The 22817-nt window shown below is 44.9% G+C and overlaps 1 protein-coding gene across 6 annotated transcripts in view; it reads left to right on the forward strand.

Annotated features, from left to right (window-relative positions):
- The window catches only part of ERC1 (ELKS/RAB6-interacting/CAST family member 1), a 250634-nt gene extending 228741 nt beyond the window's left edge, over positions 1–21893 (forward strand). For 4 of the 6 annotated variants that reach the window (XM_063395072.1, XM_063395071.1, XM_063395073.1 and 1 more), the window contains 2 exons: positions 4101–4289; positions 15228–21893. In XM_063395072.1, coding sequence (XP_063251142.1) covers positions 4101–4289; positions 15228–15365 — 327 coding nt within the window. In that variant the 3' untranslated portion in view covers positions 15366–21893. Of the gene's footprint in view, positions 1–4100; positions 4290–15227 lie in introns of those variants that run through there. The other 2 variants (XM_063395075.1, XM_063395076.1) reach the window with 1 other exon arrangement.
- Positions 21894–22817: the final 924 nt, after the last annotated feature.

Here is a 22817-nt window from a genome sequence, read left to right on the forward strand (position 1 = left end):
AAAATTGTGAAAGTTAGTTAATTTTTTTTTTTGTCTGTAAAACAGAGTACTGAGCCTGTCCTTGAGCTGTTGTGTGGGGGTCTTCTGAAGAAACCAAGTATCTGTGTGTATCAGTGAACTGAGCTGAACTGAACTGAGGTCAAGATGTGTCTTTTTGAGAACTTTCTTCTGTTTCCATTTAAAATAATGAAGGGAAGACATCAGTGATAAATTGCTCTGAATTTGGGAAAGCTTTGCGCATTCTGAGCCAAGTTCATGCCTCATAAAACTCCATTGCATTCAGTGGTTACAATATTATTGTTGAACCCTTGTGTTTGTTGCCAAACAAACACAAATGGTCTGAGCAAGAGGGCGTAATTCAATTTGCCATGCAAATACTTCCAGGCTGTGTCACTCACTATCTTCGTTTATTTTCATATCTCCCAATAAAAGATATTTAGCTGTAGAGGCAAAATATCCTTGCCTGGCAATATCTATAATAAAACCCAGATACAGGGAGGTATACAGAGATTTGTCGGGTCCTTTTGAGATAATTTCTTTTGAACAAACAGATGTGCTTACACAATCTTTGGCCCCATCTTCCCCTGTGCAGTGGTAGTTTGGGAGGTAGGTTTTCTTGGGTAGCATCGTTGCAACTGTATGTAACAAAGTTCGAAAAGAATTTTCCACACTCCCAGGAAGGATGTGATAGGAGGTTAAGGACTGCCTGCACGGTGTTTCCAAACATATTCGCTATGTCCAGTCTGATGTTAAGAGATGTTTGGTGGTGCTTTGGGTTTCTGCTTGGATTTTTGTCAGAATTCCTTCTTTATGTGTGCTGTGCAGGATTTACAGTGAGCACTCACGGTGTGTAAACCAGGCTGGCAAGCTAGATCATTTCTCAAATTACTTAATTCCTTGGAAACTTTCCGATTTATTCCACCTACACTTCTTTGTAGCACTTTTAATACAAAAGCACTGTCATTTTTACCTCACAGTGTTTACTTTGACACCTGAGATTACTTGTTAGTTCTATTTTATTTTCTCCTTGGGGTAACTGTACTTCCAGGGAGGTTTTTTTCCTCTCAGATATTTGAAGAGTTAAGGGTAAGTAAAGAAAAACTACTAAAATATTTGATTGCAGAATGAAGACCACTCCCCAGCATCACCCTGCCCTTCAGGGTCCTGTCTGTACACACAGAGTATGTGCAGGCAAGGCAGCCAGGCTAACGGGGGTGTGACAGCACTCCTGCCACGGCCAGATGTACATATGGCACTGTACATTGACCTTGCTGTATCAAAAATGTTATTTTCTCCTTTTGTTTTAAAGATAACTGCTGTTGATCCGTGATCAACCTCCACATTGATGCATTATTCTGATGAGTAAGGCAAGTTGTGTAAGGAGAGAACTTTTCCAAGGCCGACTGCAGTTGCAAGAACAGGCAGGATTTTGGGGGTGTCTGTAAGACTTTATTTCAAAATGGCAGCTGCAGGGGTTTTAAGTAGAAGTTTAAAAGGTATTCTTTGAAATTAGTAAAGTTAATTACCTGGTTCTGAAAAAGAAAAGTGGTTGCGTCCGTCAGAGGAAAAGGGATTGTTAGCAGGGAGAAAGGTGACCAGGTCATTAACCCTTCTGCCTGGAGAAGGCATAATTAAAACTAGTGGTTGTGCTGAATTGCACATTGATTAAACTCACTCTTTATTCTGCAGATGTCTGTGGACATTTGCTGGTTTTCTTTTCCAGATAACCACCTATGTATCTTTTGCATATTTGCAGTAGACACTGCTGTGTATATATGGGTACTTAAATGCAGAGACTTAGCATATAAAACTTGAAATTCAGTTACCCGTATTTCAGTTGACCATTGTCCAGCAACAGTAGGACTGCCATTGAAGAAGCAGGATCATTTCATTCTAAAGCTGTTTTTTCCCAATGACCTGTAAAACTACAGTTAGACTCACATTTGTCATACTCAAAGATTTTAAAATAATGTACAAAATCTCAAAATACCTGACATGTTTTTTTTCAAGTTGAATTTGGAATATGTTCACAAATACCTTTATTAGTTGGTTGAGTTGGTTTGGGTTTGCATGAGAGATTTGTCAGGCATTTCACGTTTCTGCCTCAGAGCTGTCGTGATTGCCTTTTTTAGCGAAATGTTGTCAAACTGAGCTGGCCATTAGCAATATTCTGAAGGCCAGGGTACATTAAGCAGACTTCATTCCATGCATTGATGAGGATGGCCTCAACCTATCAGGGCAATTAATGAGCGAGGGCTGCTTTGGAAGATCCTCCTGGGTTTGGCCTGTTTACCCACTGCTTTCCTAGAAAGCTGGAGCTGCTCCTGAGCACACGGTGTGGGTTCTGAACCCAGCGCTGCCCTGCTTTTCCACTCAGCAAATGCTCTTACCCCTCTTGAGATAAGGCAGGGCCGCTGTGCCTGTGGGAAGCCGCTGCTCCCGCTGAGTGCGCAGGCAGGAGCGCAGACAGGAGGGCACGTCCTGCCTGCCTGGCAGTGTTGAGTGGATCCCAGGGAGGGAATGACTGCTGGGAGCAGCTCTGGGAGCAGCTCTGGGAGCAGCTCTGGGAGCAGCTCTGGGAGCAGCTCTGGGAGCAGCTCTGGGAGCGCTGCTGCTGCCTGAGAACTTTCACACGCCTCGCCTGGCCCCTCTCCAGCCCGAGGTAAAGGGGGAAGGCTGCAGCAGGAATGTGCTTCAGAGGGGATTTATCCCTGAGCAGTCACATTCAACTCTTGTATGAAAATCTTCCGTTCTTACCTGCTAGATAGCTCTGCTTTCTCTTCATCAAGGAGAGCTTCTGTTCACAAAGAATAGCCAGGAGGGGTATCCAGGCAGATTCTTTCCAGACTGGACTCCGTGCATCTGATGGATATTGAAGGGACTGTGGTATCTGAAAAGAACACAATACAATACAATACTACATTGATTGGACTAGTTATTGTCTAGCTAGTTATTAGACATTGACTATTGCATTTTTATAGAGCAGTATTTCTTGAGATGTGATAATCCATCATTTTACCCTCTGTGGGCAAATCAAATAGTAAAGAAGATAGGAAAGACATCTGTTAAATTAGAAGCATCATTGGTTTTCACCTGCACAGGCAATACACTTTCAGATCATAATCTGGGTAACAAATATTATATGAAATTGGGGTGCATAGTGCAAATTCAGTAAACATCCAAAGCTGATGGATATAATTGGCTAAAGACAGCTTTGCAGTTTTGTGTGGTGATGGAAGTGAAATGCAACTGTGTTGATTCTATTAAAATGTCCCTTGCTATTGTCCTGTATACAGGACAGCAGAGTATTCTGCCCAGTAGGTATTTATGCACTTGAGCTTAATATTTTTGTAAAAAAAAAAAAAAAGAGAGAGAGAAATGGTTCTTCAGATACTTTTTATGGGAACTGGATGACTCTAATTTGGATTGCATTGAGGAACTATGATTACATTCAGATTGTGTAATGTATAATGAAATAAAGTAGTACTTTATTAAAGTCCTTTGTTTTCAGTTTTTTAGTTTGTCATATAGAATCTGGTCTGTTTGATGAAAGTAATTTCCTTTTCAAAATTATAGAAGACTATACCTTTACTATGTAAAACATTATAAAAATTAAATTTGAACTTTCTGCTGAAGATATGTCTCTATCCAGTTTCTACAATAGAGATGCAATTGTCTTAGAAGTGTTGTGTTTTGGCATAATTTGAAACAGTTCTCTTTAGAACATGTTTATTGCGTACTTAAGTTACAAGGAAATGTTTGTTGGCAAAGCGAGCTAAAAATCTATATTGACATTGCCTTTTGGAGAAGTTGTGGACAGAAAACTTTTTTTTGAGGTAGTTAAACTGAAGCACTGTTGGATAACCAGTAGAGTTAATGCATTCAGTTTGATATTGTTTTGTGTTTCACCCGTATCATCATCATTTCCCAGCCTAATCACAGAGCTGCCATCTCTGCCCCCTTCCCCATGTCCCTGTGTCCTTGTGGATGGCTGGTGCGCTGTGGACCAGGAGGACGAGGGAAGGACTTAGAGGCTGATCTTTGCCTTGGTGTGTGCTCGGGTCTCAGGCTGTGCTCCTGTCTCTGCTCTCGCGTTGCAGATCATTCAGCCCCTGTTAGAGCTCGAGCAGAACCGCAGCAAGCTGAAGCTGTACATCGGCCACCTGACAGCGCTGTGCCACGAGCGCGACCCCCGCATCCTGCACGGGCTCACCCCGCCCGCCGCGTACCACGCGCAGGACCAGCCCGCAGCCTGGCACCAGGGGCTGCGCGCCATGAGCCACCAGCAGGTGAGTGTGGGCTCTGAGCCTGCCCCTTCAGGTGGCACTGCCACAATGTGCCCTGGCACCAGGGGCTGCGCACCATGAGCCACCAGCAGGTGAGTGTGGGCTCTGAGCCTGCCCCTTCAGGTGTCACTGCCACAATGTGCCCTGGCACCAGGGGCTGCGCACCATGAGCCACCAGCAGGTGAGTGTGGGCTCTGAGCCTGCCCCTTCAGGTGTCACTGCCACAATGTGCCCTGGCACCAGGGGCTGCGCACCATGAGCCACCAGCAGGTGAGTGTGGGCTCTGGGCAGGGCCTGGCCTCCCCTTCAGGTGTCACTGCCACAATGTGCCCTGGCACCAGGGGCTGCGCACCATGAGCCACCAGCAGGTGAGTGTGGGCTCTGGGCAGGGCCTGGCCTGCCCCTTCAGGTGCCACTGCCACAATGGGCTGGAACCGGGAGGGCTGACAGCAGGTAGCAAAGATAACTCCTCAGCTGATAAAAGGAGTCAGTGATTTTTTAATCATTGCCATTTATTGTTTGTTGTGGAATTTCATCTGCTCTTTTATCTGTACTTGAGGCCATGCAAGTCCACACTGATGAGAAATCAAATTGCAAGAAACCACTTTTGCCATGTTTTAACTGGTAACAAACTTTAGCTGCTTTCTATAATTCAATGTAGTCATCAAGATCTTAAATCTTAATTTAATTATATAAATAATTTATATCTTGACACATTTTTATGAGTCTCCTTATATAAATGAATGCAGTGTCTTTACCTGCTGTTACAGAATATTCTGCCAGTAATTTCTACTGCTTACCCACCTTACCTGCATACCTGAATTAAGATTGGACTCGGTATGCTGGATGTGATACACCCATGTAAGCACACTCTGTGTGCTTATATATACACACACAGTGACCTCAGAAACCCAACTGCATATTTCCAGGAGTTTTGGAATACAGAACTGAAAGTGTTTAATAAGAATTTGTCAGATGAAGTCTCCACAAGAGGCTGGCAATCAAGTTATAAATCATCTAGTAAAATAATCTTCTTTTCTCCCAGTTCTAGTAATGTCTTGCCTTCCTTAATCCCTTCATTGGCAGTTTTTTTTCCCTTGTTTCTGGACTATAAGTCACCATTCTCTTCAACCTTTTTTTTAATTCATTCCTATTTCTCTTTTCAATTGCTTTTACTTCACTGTTCTAGTCGTATATTACTGAATGCCTTTTTTTTTTTTTTAATTAACCTACTGCAAGGAACTTGTACCAGAACTAAATGTGACTAGTTTTGTCTTTTTAACCCTGACTTTGGATTATAATGCCAACTCTTTGACTACTCACTTTCGTATGTTTTGTACCAAACTCTCTCCAGTGTGCACACAAGGTAGTGAAAGGCCTGTACAGCTCAAAGGGGATTTGTGGCTCAGTGAACACACCCTGAGCCCATCTTGAACACTTCAGCTCTGGTTTTCTTCCTTTGTGATTTTAAAACTTAATTTCCTTGAACTTTCGACTCAAGACTGAATTTTGATTCAAAAATTGGAGAGAACAGCCAAATTGCAGGAAACCAACAGAAGCATGTCTGAAAATTCAGAAAGAGCAGACCTCTGGAGATAGATGTGCCTGTAACAGGGCTGAGCTGGTACAGGACCTGCTCTTTCTGTACCTGTCTTCCTGCATTTTACTGATTCAGCATGTGCTGTGTGATACCTACATATGCCTCTCTAGGCATGACACATTCCTGTTCCCCTCAGAGCCTCCTGGCTTCTGCAGTCACTGACACAGGATTAGAATTTCTTCAGTTTTACACATGCCATCCTCCTTACAGCTCCTATGGTATAAATCAAAACATGAGGCAGATTATTGTGGACCACCTTGTGTGTCAGACTGGGATGAAGCAGTGGGTGACAAAACCTGCAGCACGTATGGGAGGCACTCTGAAGATGAGAGTGGATATGGGCAAAGTTTGGATATCACTGAGATAAATTGCCCTGTTAATTATAACTGTGGTGGTCTTCATATATAATCAGGATCTGTGGGGACAAGTGGTATTTGCTATTTGATCAGGAGATGTGGGTAAAGAAAATAGGAAAGGCTTTCTTTGTCAAGTTCTTCTGAATAGTAAGCCTAAAATAATATTTCCCACTAAGACTTTGCTAGTCCTTTAGTATGTATGGGTTACACAGTAAAGAAAGCACTGTGAGAAATTGTGAGAAGAGGGAATTACCTAAGTTGTTCTGGAAAGAGAAAATAATTCTTTTTCTATCCTCTCACATTATTGGTTTAATTCTGCACTGCTGTCACCACAGTTGTTTAAAGTTACTTCTCCATTCACAATTCCCAGGCATAAATAATGTCAGCTAAAATAAAATGTAGCTGTCTCTTCTGCTTTCCCATACTCACTCAGATGGTATTTAAGAAGCTTCAGTTGCAAAACACAAACTAATGATGTATTTCAATTTACAAAGCAGACTTTTCATTTAAGCCATGGAGCTTTTCTGTTCCTAGCAGCAGTTTCCTTTGTGCTTTAAGTGTTCCCATGGGGGGTGGGAATCAGTTCTCCAGATTTGCAGAAGCCCATCACAGAACACCCATTTTGCATCTTTGGAATTTTAATGAGTTTTGTAAATTACTTCAAATCCAGTGCATTAAATTCACTCCTGTCCCTTCTAATATGATCTTCTGTAGATAATGCTTTACAAGCCTCAGTGGGAAAAAATTAATCCTCTTGAATGTTAAGAAGTGCTAACATGATTAGGGAGGATACGTTTAACCAACACCAATAATATTTAAGCATGATGCCAACGTGTCCACTTCTCACCAATGAGATTACCTAGTTTGGTTTGGTTGTTTTGGGGTTTTTTTATAAATAGTTAAGAATTCATTTTTGTACTGCTGCTTTTGGAGCTGTTATTTCCTATGCAGCGACTTTCATGGACAAAGGTTGGTTTGCTGCTTTTCAGCATAGCCAGTGTACTTGGCAGCTCTTTCACACCTGCTGGGGAGGCTCAGGTACAAGCAGCAGGAGTGTTCTGTGGCTTTTTTTGGTAAATACAACTGGTATATGAAGTGGATTTCACCTTTTCACTCTCCCAGTGCATCCACGGTGACCCACAGAAACTAATGTACAAATAGTTGTTAGAAAAGCATCAACACCATGGGTCTAAGGGGAATTTGTTGCCACATAAATAATTTTATAGTCTCAAAGCTGACTGCTAATTGGTGCCTCTTATCCATAATAGTGTCTTGACACCACCATTAAGTTCAGTGATAGTCCCTAGAGACTTCCACTGATTACAGAATGTGCTGAGTTGGAAAGGACCCACAAGGATACAGAGTCCAACTCCTGTCCCTGCACAAGAATTCCCAAGAATCCCAGCAGGTGCCTGAGAGCATTATCCAAACACTTCTTGAACTCTGTCAGGCATGGGGCTGTGACCACATCCCCGGGGAGGATTGATTGTAATCAAGCTGTGGGGCCAAGACACTGTATCATTCTTTGCTGGCATTTTATCAAAGACATTTTGTAGGGCTGACCTATTGTAGTAAAATTTTGGTCCATTTGTCATGCAGAACTGAAGCCAATACTTATGAGTATATGGTGTCTCAAGACCTAATCTAAAATAATGTACTAGACCAAGTTGTGGACAGTAAAGAATCTAAAGTGCTCAGAACTGTGTCATTAAATTGTTCCTATGATGGAAAATGTCCCTTTGAGTCAGTTCTGACCCAGTGTCCCCAAATAAGATAGTCAGTACTGTTTCTGGAACTGTCATCCTTCAACCAGTTCATGTCCTATTTGATTTTTCTTATTAAAGAACTGAAGTTACCAGAAGGAAAGAGGAATGCTCCAAGTCTTGACACTAAGAAATAAAAATTCCATTCATTCATTATAAATAATTGCATTATGCTAGCAATTTCTGTTAAATACCCTATTTTCTTTCACTTTGTCCTAGAGGTATCATTATGTTAATGTCCTTGAGCTCTGTAGAACAACTGCTCCATTTCACATTTCAGGTAGTTGCCTGTAAGTGGGATTTCAGTCCTCTATGAAAGGAAATGGCATTAAGAACATAATTATATGGTCCACACTTTTATTTATAATTTGGGGTTTGTTTTGCTCGTATCTGTACAAAAGAAAAGAATGGAGTAGAAACTGGAATTTGCTGCAAATCCTCGTTTAGTGTGTCAGAGGTGGTGCACTGCTCTGGGAGAGGCAGCAGTGGGAGAAAGTGAAAAAAGCCAACGAGACAGAGCAACCAGGTATGAGAAGCAGGCAGCAGTGTTAGATTTGTTAAGAGCTTAAGGACTATCAGCAACGTTTCTTAGCATCTCAAATCCAGCTGTAAATGTGCAGAATCTTGTATTACGGAGAATTCCTTATTTTCAATTGGTCCTGCAGTGATAACTTGGAAAAAATACCTCTTCCAACAGAAGATCTATACAATTTAAACAATTCTGTTAACCCTAGAAGTAGGAGGCACTTTTCCCTGGCTCCCTGCCACCAGAGGCTCTTTGCAGCCGTGTCCAGCGTGTCCTGGCCTCGCCAGGCTGCTGGGTGCTGCCAGCTCCTGCTGCCCCCAGCACCAGTTTGTCCCAGTTTGTCCCTGCACAGCCAGCCTGTCCCTCCTTCCCCAGAGGCGTTCCTGGCAGCACTGGCCCTGTGACCTGGGTGTCACAGCACTCCTGGAGAGCTGCACAGGGGCATTCCCAGCAGGGGCTGTGGCAGGAGTCTCCTGCCCTGGGAGCCTGTCCCAGCCCAGCAAGGGCTGCACCGGGGGCTGCTCTGCTGGGAGCTACAGAGGCAATGTGGAAAACCATCAGCTGTGCAGGAGGGCTGCAACCCTCCCACTGTGCACAGCTTCAGCCCAAGCACACACCTACAGGTCCCTGCTTACTAATCCTCTCCCAGGAGATCAGGAGGGCCTTTTCTGCTCAGCTGCCCGAAGCAGAGCAAGCAAAAAGGTGATAATGTCACTCCCCTGTAGCAGTCACAACCTGCTGTGTCAGCCAAACAGCCATGGCTTGGTTCCAAGGAGCAACAGTCACCTTGCACTTAATTCCCATTTCAGTCTCCACAGAGCAATGGGAAGCTTTTTGTACAAAGGGACACCAAACCTCATACCTGTAGCTGTCAAATTTCATTTTTGAACTGCACATTTGATTGCTAAATTCTGAAAATATTCAACACGTATTTTGATTTGTTATACAAACAGTATTACAAGTGGGATAAACTTTACTCTAAATTACAAATAACCATTTTATAAACATCCTGTGTACTTTGTTCAGATTCTGCTTGTGTTCTTCTGTGTCATCTGTGAGGAATTACTCAACTTACTTAGTTTCTGTAAAGAAATTACTCTGCTGTGATTTGCATTTAGTCATTCTAAATTACTCTATTACTTCAGAGTTTACCCTTGTCTTCCTTCTCTGACTGCTCTTCTATTAGCTTGTTATCTTCCCCCACTTGATTTATGTCATTTATTTTTAATTTGCAATCTTATGGGAATGCATAATGTATTTTAAAGTTAAACAGTCCACTTCTGGTCTCTGTTAGAAATTAGAAGGAATAATTGCAACAATTTATATCCTTCTTCATGTGCAAATCTATTTCCTGAGTTTGGTTGAGAAAGCAGTGGATATGGGAACTCTCTAAAACTGTTACATTTTAAAGCATTTTAAACTTTTATATTTAATGGGTGAGGAGAAGAACAGTGTCACAGTTCTTGAATACTGGTTAAAATCACAAACGTTATCTGTAAGTTAGCCATGTCCATAATGCAGTGACATCATCCCCTGGTCCTTGAGACAGCTCTCTGCAGCATCTCCTGATGCTGAGCTGTGCATTCTGCTTGGCTTTAGATCTCTTTCCAAGCTAGGAATAGCTAATGTTAATGATTGATAGTATATATGTTGATTAAAATTAGTAATTCCATGCACAAATAAAAATGGGCCATGGTATGGCATTGTGGATATTATTTAAAAAGACAAGAGTGTTTCATTTGAAATCTTACTTGAATTTTTAAATGCATGTTTTTTAAAATATTTTGAAAGAGCTAACATCACCCCCAAATTTCCAGATAGGTAGAAATATTAAAGGGTATACATGAAAAATTTCACTTTTTTTTTTGTTTTTGAAATTTATCAGACTGGAATTCCATACTCATAACCCTTTCTTTTGGCTCTTTTATAGGTATACAGTTGGGAAATAAAGGTTTATGTGTAATTAGCTCTTGCTGCATCAAACACACATATTCACACTGGTTTGTCTGGGTAGATGGAAAAGCTCTTGACCATTTGCTGAGCTTCAGTGAAGTTTAACTTGAGACGAAACAAAGGTTTAGATTAAATCGGGGTAATTTCTTACTGATGCATACTTTTGTGTTACTTTAAGCTCTAAATGTATTTTTCAGACTAACCATAACCTGATCCAGAAACACTTGAACTTTGGAGAAACATAATTCCATATCCTGATTTTGTATCCTTATAGAGGTTCTTCACTAACTGTCTTTTCTTGCTGCTCTACAAGCTCTTCATATTCTGTATTCAGGTTTCTGTCCACAGCCCAAGATGAGATGCCAGTTTATCTGTGTTTGCCTTTTTCATCAGTGTTTCTGTGGAATTGGTAATGAGGCAAAAATCACACTGGGGAGCATAAATAAGTTTTAAAGAACCTTAGTTTAATTTTGTCTTGTTTCCGTTATGGGAAAAGCAGAGGCCACAAAGAGCAGAGCAGCAGCAGAATTCACCAAGTGTGCCTGGAACACCACAGTATCCTATTTCTTAGCCATGAAGTTATCTTCATATGTATCATTCTCATGAATGTCAGCTAATTTTTAAATAAGTTCTGAAATATCTTGGAACAGAGAAGCTGAATTCATGGTGAATTGTTAGGGATTTTTTTTCCCTGATGGAGTTTAACTATAAATGGGAAATTATTCCTGTCATGACTTACTCTAAACCCAGGAAGGAAGGCAGCACTGCTGGAAAGTGTCTGAATCTATTGCAGATTATCTGCAAGCTTGCTTTCCCCCGAGATACTGAAGGCCATTTCTGTTCTTCTCTCCAAAGATAAATACTATGAAACACTTCTGGGGTCCTTGCTGTCCTTTCTTTCTGAGCTGTCTAATCTTACTTGTCATCAACTGGACAAAAAACATATCTGGCTTTGCCTTCTCGTTTTTGGTCATTTCAGTGAGGCAAGTGTGTGAATCTCCTCATATCCTCAACTGGAAATGCCAGCAAAAAAGGATTGTTCACATTTCTTTATTTTCATAGAAAAGTGGCATGGGGAAGATAACACCATGTCAGCTTGCAGTCACAAGAAAAAACATCCAGGAAGCCAGGAGCAGAACTGGTATTAATCCCTTTAGAGAAACCTCCCTGAAACGTGGGCTTGCAGACGTGCAGGTGGATCCAGTTGTGCCACTGGGAGCTGGATGTTCCCTTCCCTGATGGAGGAGTGATGTCAGTGAGATGAGATCCCTGATCTAGAAATGCTGCAGCAGCCATAGAGTCAATGAGGGTGTCTTTGCTGAAGCAGGGATCCCATTATTAAATCTAGCTGTTCTCAAGCTAGCAAGCTCAACTCTGGGCTATCATTGCTGTTTTTCCAAAGACGTTTCACCACAGACATCTGCCAGCCAGCTGTGTAGACTTTCTGTCTGTGCTAATTTGTAAAGTATTGTTGCTGGCCTTCAGCATTCAGAACCATCTCCTTTTGGGCTCTTGGTGGTCAAAAACTCTGTTCTTGGAAGTACTTTCTTCCTCTGGTTAAGTTGGTTACTTTTGTTTGGTTGCCTTTGATTTATTAGCTTTGGCATGAGCTTATTTTGTTGGGCTTATCTTGATTTTATGAGGCATCTTATAAATACATAAATGCTGACTAGCAGAGCAAGGAACTGAGCCTTCATTGATGTTGCAGTATTGCCCCACTGAAGACAGCATCCTGCAGGATTCTCCCTTGTCCACCAACCCTCTCAAGTTCAGTCTCTTGCAGGTGCTTTTATATTTAATAATTGAATTGCTTTGTCCTTTTCTGGAGCTTGACCTGGAGGATTGGGCTGAAAGGCCAGAAGAGAGATGCTGGCTGGGCAGTGGTGGTGATACAGGAACTCTGCTTTCCCTGCTAACACTGCCCTCTCCTGGTTCTCCTCCTGTGGGCCGAGAGCTCAGGACCCTGCAGGTGCCAGATAAGACAGGACAGTGATAACGGTGGCTGTTTCTCCTGTTGCCTCCTCTCCCAGCTCCATGGCTCCCATCCTACTGACAGATGGCCCAGTGCAATCTCTGTGCTTGCCCTGTGTGAGCTGAGGCTCAGAGCATTCCCAGCAGTGCCCCAGGGCCAGGGGCTGCAGCTGCTGTGCTGGGCTGCATGGCAGGGCTCTCACAGCCCCAGAGCATTCCCAGCTGCAGTACCTGGGCTGCATGGCAGGGCTCTCACAGCCCCAGAGCATTCCCAGCAGTGCCCCAGGGGCTGCAGCTGCAGTACCTGGGCTGCATGGCAGGGCTCTCACAGCCCCAGAGCATTCCCAGCAGTGCCCCAGGGCTGGGGATTGCAGCTGCAGTACCTGGGCTGCATGGCAGGGCTCTCACAGCCCCAGAGCATTCCCAGCAGTGCCCCAGGGGCTGCAGCTGCAGTACCTGGGCTGCATGGCAGGGCTCTCACAGCCCCAGAGCATTCCCAGCTGCAGTACCTGGGCTGCATGGCAGGGCTCTCACAGCCCCAGAGGCACTCCCTGAATCCCAGAGCCCTGCCTTTGAACATCCAGCACCACTCCTCCTGCGTGTTCTGACTCTCAGTCCTGCTTGCTGACTGGACTTTCCTGGGCTTATCCATCCACTGTGAGTTCCTGACTAAGGCCTGTGGCAGGCTGCTGGAAGCAGGCTGATCACCCATCCTCAGCCTGCCATTCCTGAGTTATGGGTTACTGCTGAGCCCCCTTCTCCCCCAGAGCCGAGTGCTCCCCTGCCTCCCTCTCCCCCTCCCAGCTCATGTCACTCCAGGAGTGGGATCAGGTTGCCTTTGCATTGTGATTGTTGGCAGGAGCCCCTCTGGATTCCTAGGGCTGTTCTATGAGTGCAGCAGCCAGTAGGAACAAAGCACATGAGAACACATTAAACTAACATTCAGCACGCAAAGCCCCAGTAATTTACTGTATGCTACCCTGCCTAGTAAAGGGAGCAGCGTAGCACGCCTGCCCTTTTAATTTCCCTTCTCACACTTTTGTCCACAGAAGTCCGCACCAGAACTTCCCTAAAAAGCATTTCCATTTAGTCCATAGTCGTTCTTGTGCTGTTTGTTTTTAAGCAGTGTTTCTTGCAGAAACAATTTGCTGTGCTTTGCTTGATACCATCACTAAACAGAGACATGCTGTTGTATCTGATTAGAATTTTAATTGTAGAAATCTAACCTTTGCCACTGCATTGTGCTCTTAAAGTGGTAAAATGATCCCTGCTGTGCTGCTGCCTGAAAGTTCTCTCTTTTTAAAACCTGAACTGAGCAGTGTTACAGAAGTGTGAAACACAGATCAAGAAATGTGTATACTGATGAACAGTTACCCCCTCAGGCATGAAAAATGCCAGTTTGACATTCTTTCCATGTCATATATTAACATAGTAGAGTTCCAATAAAAATACTTTCAGTTAGGAATAAGAAATGTTACAGAACTGACAGATGATACCAAAATTTTAAAAACCATACAAAATCTAAAAGAAGGTTTAAATAAGATAGTTGCTCACAGCGACTCAAAACGACAAAGCAGTTTGGCTTCAGAAGCTGGAAATAAGCTTCAGAATCCATCTTAAGTGTATGTACCTGCTATATATATTCCTGTCTTGTATTCATAGGGAATATTCTTCATTAGAAGAAAATGCTATCACTAAAAAAAAACGTAAGAGCTTTTTGGTATATAGTGCAGGGCAGGGCTGTCTGCTTGAAAGCTTATGCAGTCTGTCTGTCCCTATCTTCTGACCTAGTGAGGGCTGTGCTGCTCCTTGTCCTCTGAGGTCCTTACACCCCTGTGAGTACAGCAATCCCTGAAATGCTTGCCCCAGTTGCAGCCTTCCTTGGGGCTTTGCACAGGTCACAGGCCAGCATGGACTTTATCTGCTGCTGGGCAGCTGAACAGGTTACTGAAGGCAGATGTTTCCTGCTCTTTATTAAGACTCTGTGGGCCCCTAAATCTGGCAATGGCATGAGGCTCAAAGCTAAAAGCTGTGTTTGTATATGTTGTGTGACATGGCTTGGGACACCACTTGTCAGAGAAACTGTTTATAAACTGTAGACAGAGTGAATAATACAAAGTTTGAAATTCTGTGTCCTGTTCTGAGCCAATTATAGTGATCTGGAGAACGAATGACCCAACAGGAAATGCAGAGTTAGTAAACAAAAGTCGTGTATGTTCCACTGCAATTGTGTGTAGTCATCTTCTGACTGAGTTAGGAAAGACAGTTTCTGAAAATCAGTAATTCCTCACGAAAAATAGAATTGTGGTTAACGCTGGGTGTATTATGTGTAATTATGTGACATTCCTATTGATTTCACATCAGGAATCTCAGGTAATGACCTATGAAACGTCCCATTGTTCATGAGCAAAAGTCAAACTCTTTAAAGCAATACACTAACAGGTTGCTGCATTGCTCCTGGAATATGGTTGCCTTCAGAAAAACATTCCACAGAGGACAGTGTCTATCACAGGACAGTGTATTCAGGAGTAGTTAGGTCATGTGGACATGGTCTTTCCTGGGCAGGTGACAGACCTGGTCCTGTGGAAGGAAGAAGTGAAATCAGGAGGATGGAGAGTGCTCAGTTCCAGGTCAGGGAGTCGCTGGGGCGGGTGCTGGGAGCGCCCAGCGCGTGTCCCCTGTGCCAGCTCCCTTCAGGTGTGAGCCTGCCGGGCAGGGCTGTCCCCAGCGAGCACACAGCAGGGGTGACCGTGTCTCTGTGTGTCCTTGCAGCTGCACGACGAGCTGGAGAAGGGGGAGAGGGAGAGCCTGGAGCTGCAGGAGTTCGCCAACGCCATCCTGCAGCAGATCGCGGATCACTGCCCCGACATCCTGGAGCAGGTGGTGAACGCCCTGGAGGAGTCCTCCTGACCCGGGGGCAGCCACCAGCAGCACACCACTGGCCAAGGCAGCCAGCCACGGAGCCCTGCGAGGGGAGAGCAGTGGGAAACACAGGACATGGAGCAGAAACCTCTGGTGCACCTTGGACAGAGAAAACAAAGGCAAAAGAACCCTGCTGAAAACTACATGCTCTCTAGGTTCTTCCAGTCTATGATTAATCAGCCATTTTTGTATTCATCTTCTCACTGCCTTTCTACTTTAGAATCCAATTCCCCATTGACTTTGTTGGTGGTGACTTCTGGATACAGCTGAGCAGAGCTCTTCCAAGTCTACTGAGCAAAGAAGAGGGGATCCACTGAACACAAGCAGCTCTAGTTCTCCATGAGGTTGCAGAAGAGTAGCCCTTGCCTTTCATTCATATATTGCATTTTCCTTATCTTCTTTCCTTCTTCCTGTTTTTTGTTTTCATGAAAGCGAAAAGCCTGAATTTCATAGTGCTAAAATCAAACCTGAGTGTGCTCTGATTATGGCTCAGGGCTGGCCAGCATCAGCGAGCTCAGGTCTTGCTGCCTGTCTCAGTGCTTCTTATGTTCTTAAATACCAGAGTGAGGAAAGGAAAGTTTCCCTACTTGCTCCTGTTAGGTTTTTCATCTAGCAGCTGGGAAAAAAAGGTAGGCATACTGGTACTTTCTGTTTACTTAGTTGGATCTTTGTTGTTCACTGCTCTGATTCTGAAGTGCTAGGTGGGGCATTTTTTGAGGTAACTTTTCATTTGTTGATTTTTGAGGGGTTTTAGATGAGCTTTCTCATCATAGGTCTGTGTCTCTAAGTTTGTATTTTACAGAGAGCTCTCTCCCTTTGAGCAGGTGTGGTCAACAGGTCAATTCCTAGCTTTAACTTCCTGTATAGTTTGTCCAGTTTTTCAGGCCATAAGATTGTGAACACTAGCTGTCATCAGAATAGGCGTTCTGTAAATGACAAATTTGCATCATTTAGCTTAAAAGTATAATTTTAAAGCTAAGTTAGGTGAATCAGTAGCACAGTTCTTACTATAATTATAATTTAATTTATTTGGTTTAGCTTACATTGACAAGGAATGACTTTGAGTTCAGAGCAATAACCCTTATGAAGAGGAGCATCTCTGCTGGAGTTGGCACCCAGCTGAGTAGATAGGTGTAAAATCACAGCTTTACTTAAACCAGTGCAATTCTTCTGTGCATATGAGAGGCCTTAGTTTTATTCCATCCACCTCTGACACTCGTTACAGCTCCTGCTGATAGGCAACATGGCCTGAAATCCCAGGTCAGTTTGTCTTGCGGTAGCAAGTCAGAAATCCTATTTTATGAGTAGGGCTCGGGTGTTCATTCTTGGACTATGCATTAATGGGGAGTTTTTTCCTGGCTGCCTGTGGCTGTGTGTGTCTGGGGCATCTGCAGGACAGAACCCTGTAACACCTCCCCAGAAAGGAGCTGCTCCCTTTGGCTGGCTCACGTTACTCCAGAGAGCGAGGGGAAGGCAAAAGGAGACCAGATAGCAACACACCAGTGGAAGAAATCTTTGCTGCTCACTAGCTAGTTATGAATCCTCTCAGTAAAGCTCCCTTTCAGAGCCTGCAGTTTAATTCCCTGTGGCTTATTGCATTTTGAGCTTTATCACTGAGCTGTTACACTAAGGAAAATGTTCCAGGCCCTTTCAAGAAAACGGCATTTCTCACGTCCCTCAGATCCACAGCACAGCTTGGCTCTCGGTCTTTCACACCTTGTGTTTATCTTTAGAAGTTATCAATTGCTTCCTACAGAAGGGAGATCAGCAAAAGTTTGAGTAAGGGAAGATGTACCCTGTAAAAACTGAAAACCTTGTGTACCTGTAGACTATTGAAAACTAGCTGATTTAAAATAAAGCACATCCCCATGGATTCTACTGTAATAATTCAGCAGAAGGAGCTGTATTCATAGCCGGGGTGTCTAAGATGAAGTCTCAAAAGAGGTGAATCACTCCTTTTGCAACTTGGGAATTGCCAGCGCTTTGCGAATCAGGAGAACTAACTTTAGTTCTTCCTGTAAATAGCAGCCTGTGTCCGAAGCTCTTTTTTATGTCATTTTTTTTTTAGGAGAGTAATGGGAACCTGAGTGTGTGGAAGGGGGGGCCGGAAGGGCAGCAGACAGTGACTGTACACACTGCTGGGCCGTGCCTCATCCCAGAGCCACCCCTCTGCTCCCATTATTTGAGTCAGCACGTTTCGATAGGAGCTGTTGTTTTGAAATCTCTCCTCTTGCTTTTTCTTCATCACCCCTAATTACTCACTCAAGGAATTTAATGCCGCCTGTAAAAGCATCAGAGCCATCAGCCCAGCATCACCGGCCACCGCCACCCCTCCTGACTCTCTCATTAACTTATATGGTCAAATCTCCAGCTGCCCTGGTTCCCTGCTGTAAAACAATCCTTCCTCTGTGAGAAGCTGTGGAATTTCCCTTATCGATGGTTCAAATGACTCCTGCTTGTAAACCTCTTACTGAGATGTTCCTTGATAGCGTTTCTGCTGGAGGCAGGGGCAGGGGGAGGGGATGGGAGCCATCACTTCGGGCTGTTATTTCAATTCCCTGGCTGTTCTGCGGTGCCCACACGGCGCAGGAGGTGCTGCTGCTCCTTCAGCATCTCTGACTCGGCTCGTGGCTGCGTTTCTGTGGTTCCAAGTGCCCCAGCCAAGGCCTGGTGCTGTCACGGCAGGGGCTGTGTCAGCCAGGTGAAGCTCACTGTTTACACATCTCCCGGCCTCTTCCCAGGGAGGATTTGTCAGGCCTGGCTGGTTTTCACGCTGGCCATTTGGTCCTTTATCTGCCAGCCACACACCTGCTGTTCCTTCCATCTGAATTGGTGGGCCCTGGTGATTTTCCTCGTTAACCACTGTTATCTCCTAGGTCTTGTAGCCTTCCCATCTTAAAGACTGATCTCAGACCTCTGTAAAGTGCTTTCAGGGAGGGAGCAGATCTCATTTAGGAACAGTCTTGATCTGACTTGATCTCCGTTGAACTGTTTCAGGTAATCTCTCTGATCCTGTGTCGACAGAGATCCTGTGGTGAATAGCTTGAGGGACTTGGGGCTTTGGGAGGTACTGCTGGCCACGACTCAATGCTGAGCGTGACCACTGAAAGCTTTTTCTTTTCACTCGTACAGAGTGCCACACCGTTGGCCTTAAGGCAACAGAGGGATTTTTATTCTCTAACCCACCGTGGAGTTGCATATGAGGCACGAGGGAGAAGGGCTGTATGTGGCATACCCTGCAGTGCTCATCCCGTTGCCTAACCCACCACTGCTCTTTTAAGATCTTATTCCCAAGTGTCAGCAGCCAGGCAGATGCAGACAGTTTCCTACCACAGTGGTCCTGCAGTGCAGCAGCTCTAGGAAATCCTCCTGTTGAATGAAGTTCCATTTGCCACAGGAGCTGTGAAAGTTTTAACTGCTTTAATATTGATTTTTTTTCTTCCGAGCTGTCATTTGCAGAAAAGCTGAAAGATGTAAGGACTCAAGGAGCTGTTTGTAGTAAATTAAGCAGGTCATTTTGGCAGGGTTTGGGCTGACAAATGAGCCTGAAGCCCGTGTACACTGTAAAAGCTGACACTGCAACCACACTTGTTCATGATATCCACGAGTCCAATCCCATATTTTCCTCTGAATCCAACCTCATGTAAAACACTAAGAGGACTAACACTAGAATTGCAGGATGAGGACATGAGCACTGTTTGCCACTGGAAGCAGAGCTGCCTGGCGTGCTCCCAGATGAAGCTCTGAGCTTCTCTAGGTGTTCTCTCTCATTTTGACTGCCTTCAACCAGCTTTCCCTCCGGAAAATGCCAAACCCTCTTTGCAGGATCCAGTTTTTGCCAAGTCCTGGGGATAGAAGGCGAAGGTCCGACGTGATGCGCACACCGCGCGTCCGGTTCCCGTTGCTGGAACATCCCTTCTCTAGAAAACTTCCTGGTACTTCAGGGCTCTGAAATTTGCACAAGGGAGCATAAACATCATAAATCTTGTAGAGATAACCCTGGTTTTTAAACCAAGGGGTGCCTCTTTTCATTTGCCTTGTAATTCCCACCCGTTCTGCTGCTAGCGCTCGATTTGTTGGGAAATTTTTACATCTGGCAAGGGTTGACAGGGTTTAGTCCCCACTCCTGTGCCAATTGCAAACCACTGCCACTGCAGGGGTCTTTACAGAGGATGCAGTCGTGCACTGACACCATTTTAAAGCAGAAATGTCACTAAATACCTGACACGTGTATCCCTGAAATGACTCCAGTGGAAGGCTGAAGGGAAGGAGCACAATCAGAGCATCTGACACTGAAAAGAAGCCTCTCCTCAGCTCCCTGCCACGCTGGAAGAGGGCCCAGAGGGGCCTGGAAGGCTGTGGAAGGCTGTGGAAGGTCCTGGAAGGCTGTGGAAGGCTGTGGAAGGTCCTGGAAGGCCCTGGAAGGCTGTGGATATCCAGCACTGCCCCGGCGGGGTGGGAGCGCCGGGCCCGCGGCATCGGGGGCGCCGCGCCCGGCAGGGCCCGCTCTGCCGGCCCCTCTCGTCTGCCTGGTGAGCACGAGGAGCTCGGGGGGTTTTTAAACAAAATAATGTTTTTAATTGTTTTTTCCACATCAATGGAAGGAACCTTACGCAACAGCAGATCCTTCTGAACAAAATGGCTGTGCCCTGACTATTTTTAAAAGAAAAAAAAAAAAAAAGAGAAAAACTGTTTCAAAACTTTTTAGTGTCAAAAGCATAAACTCAGAAATCCTGACTTTTTCCAGTGTGTGTGGTGAGTGCTGTAACCCTGTCATCAGTATCTCCCCTGACTTTTTCAGGGGTGTTTTTTTCCTGTTTTGTTTTCTGCTTGTCGATATTGTCTGTGTGGTCCTAAGGCTGGGGCAGTTACCAACAATGTGTGTCTGTTGTCAGATTGAAAAAAAAGATAGTAGTAGAACTGAAAAAGATGTGTTTTAAAAAATATATTAAAATAAATTTCATTAAAAGGAATTCAAGTAAAGAAGCAACAAAGCCATGACTCCTCCTCTCAGGATTGTATGGAAAAGGATTTGTGGGCTTATAATTATAACCAGTTGCCTTTCACAGGCTTCTGAGGTCCAAGGTAGCTTGGCCTCTTAGGAAATGTTACAAACCCTGTATAAATTCCTGCTTTCCCAGGTTTATACTGTACAGGTGTAAGACAGAATTGGGCAGTATTTTGGAAGTCAGTTGTTTCTGGTGACAGTTATCCACACCAGTTGTCCCCTAAGATGGGAACCACTGATGTGAATGGACCAAACGCTTTGGCCAAATTTTCTGTTTCCTCCATCCCACCCCTTGATGCAGGGACACGAGGCACGCAGGTCAGCTGGTGCAGAGCTGTGTGTAGGTTCATGGTCAAAGTTGTATTTCCTTGCCTCTGGGGTTGGTCACGTACCCAGGTGTGTTATGGGGCAGGAAAGGACCAGCAGCCACTTTCTGCTCTGGTTGCATCAGAGACTTGCATTTCTTGAAAGGAACAACATGAGGCTAAACTGGCATGTAAGGTTAACCAAAAAGCCCTAACAAATCGCTTTACCTGTAAATGTAGGTAAGGAATTTCATTAAGTGAATGTATTTTGTTGTCAGACTTAACCATATGCTGTTTGTCCCCCTTTTGCGAGCCTAGTTCAGATCTTGAAAATCAAGTCACTGTGGCTTGCTTTTACAGATATTCCCATTAGGCTCTTGGTGCTTTGGTAGGGCTTTTTGTTCAAAACATCGGTTTCTTTCTCTTGGAAACCAGAAAAAAACAGATCTATTGGTCACGTATACTCTTATTTGTTATAAAATGTGGTTATCTTAAAAACCAAATTGAAGCCAAATTTTAAAAGTAGACACTGTTCCTTTAATCTGCCCCATCTTCCCAGCTCTGCGGACACGGCTGAGTCCTCCCTCCCTGCCTGCTGGGGTGGCTGCATTGGCCCCTCGTTACACACCCACTGCAGTATAACTGGGGAGGCTGCAGGGTGAGATGCCTTTCTTTGTTCAGACGCTGGAGGAGAGCGAACCCAATGGGACCACGAACAGGGAATAACTTTGTGCTAGCCCAGTCTGTGCTGCTGCAGCCCGCTGGGACAGCCCAGTGCCGTCTCCTTGCGAGGCAGCGAGTGCGGAGAGCTCACACCGAGCTCACAGTCCCTCTGGGGAGCTGAGCTCTGTGGGGTGCTCCATCCCCCCACACACACAGAGCCCTCCTTTGCCGTGGAGGAGACGTGTTGCACTTTAGTGGAGGCGGAGGCAGGCTTTGGGTGGGATCTGTGTACTTGAATTCCTTTTGGAAGTGACAGCAGCGGGAGACATTGGTGTCCGTGATGCAAGTGCACACGCTGCCTTCAACTCGTATGTGTTTTATTGCTGGAGTCATGTTACTGACAGGATAATGAAATTGCAAAGAAAATGTGTTATATTCAACTTTGCCTTGATAATATAAACACTTTGTTCATTTTTTTTCTTCTTTTTTTATTCACTAAGACTAAGTTCATCAGGAAATTATAAACTTATTTAAAAGTTCTGTGCTGTGTCTTTATTTCAGTGTGTGTTGCTTGTCCTGTGGCCTCTCCTGCGTGCCCAGGATGGGAGGGCAGGTAGGGCTGGATGGCTGCAGGGCTGTTCCTGAGGAACAGGAACATGCTTGAGGTCTCAGTTGTTGCCCACCTGCCCCAGTGGGACAAGGCTGCACCCCGTGCCTGGCAGTGCTCACGGACACAGCTGGGGCTGCCTGCAAGGTGAAGGGGAGGGACTGGCAATCGCAGGGGTGTCCCAGGTACCCCTGCCCCTCACAGGTCAGGTGGGTGGAGATAAAACAGCTGCTGGTACAGTCAGCTGCCCCCTTTGCCTCTCCTGCCTGTTTGCCCAGTCAGTGGCTGCAGTGTTGTTAGTGTGTGATGGAATTCCAGATGTGCATCCGTGTTGAGTCAGTGTTGTGATCACATCTTCCAGAGCACCGTGCCTGGAGAGCCTTGCTGTGGAAAGGCCAGCAGGACTGTCCCATTGAACACGTTCCTGCTGAAACCTGGGTGTGGGTGCTGCCCCTCAGGAGCAGAGGAGTCTCAGCTGTGACCCAGGGTGAGCTGTGCTCCCTGCAGCGCTGCTGGAAGTGGGCTCTAGCCAGTGTCCAGTCCCCAGATGCATTTTGATGACATGGGAAATTGCCTGAGTAATGTCACTATAAAAATCTCATTTTTCTGCTGTTTCTGACTGTTCTGAAGAGAATAGCATTGCAACACTGGGTTGCACTGATAGAACAATGCCAAACACACTCCACCAGATTCTCTGCAGCTATCCTGAAGCCCTGACAGCACAGACCTCTCCAAATTGGGACTTTCTAACCAATTTCTCTCCCTTTCTTTCTCCTGTTGTCTGACTGTGCAGCCAGTGTTTCTCTGGGCTTTCTTGCTGGCCTTGTCCCTTCTGCTTTTCCTCGATGCATCATTTC

Source organism: Prinia subflava, chromosome 4 (assembly GCF_021018805.1).
Source record: "Prinia subflava isolate CZ2003 ecotype Zambia chromosome 4, Cam_Psub_1.2, whole genome shotgun sequence".
Lineage (NCBI taxonomy): Eukaryota > Metazoa > Chordata > Aves > Passeriformes > Cisticolidae > Prinia > Prinia subflava.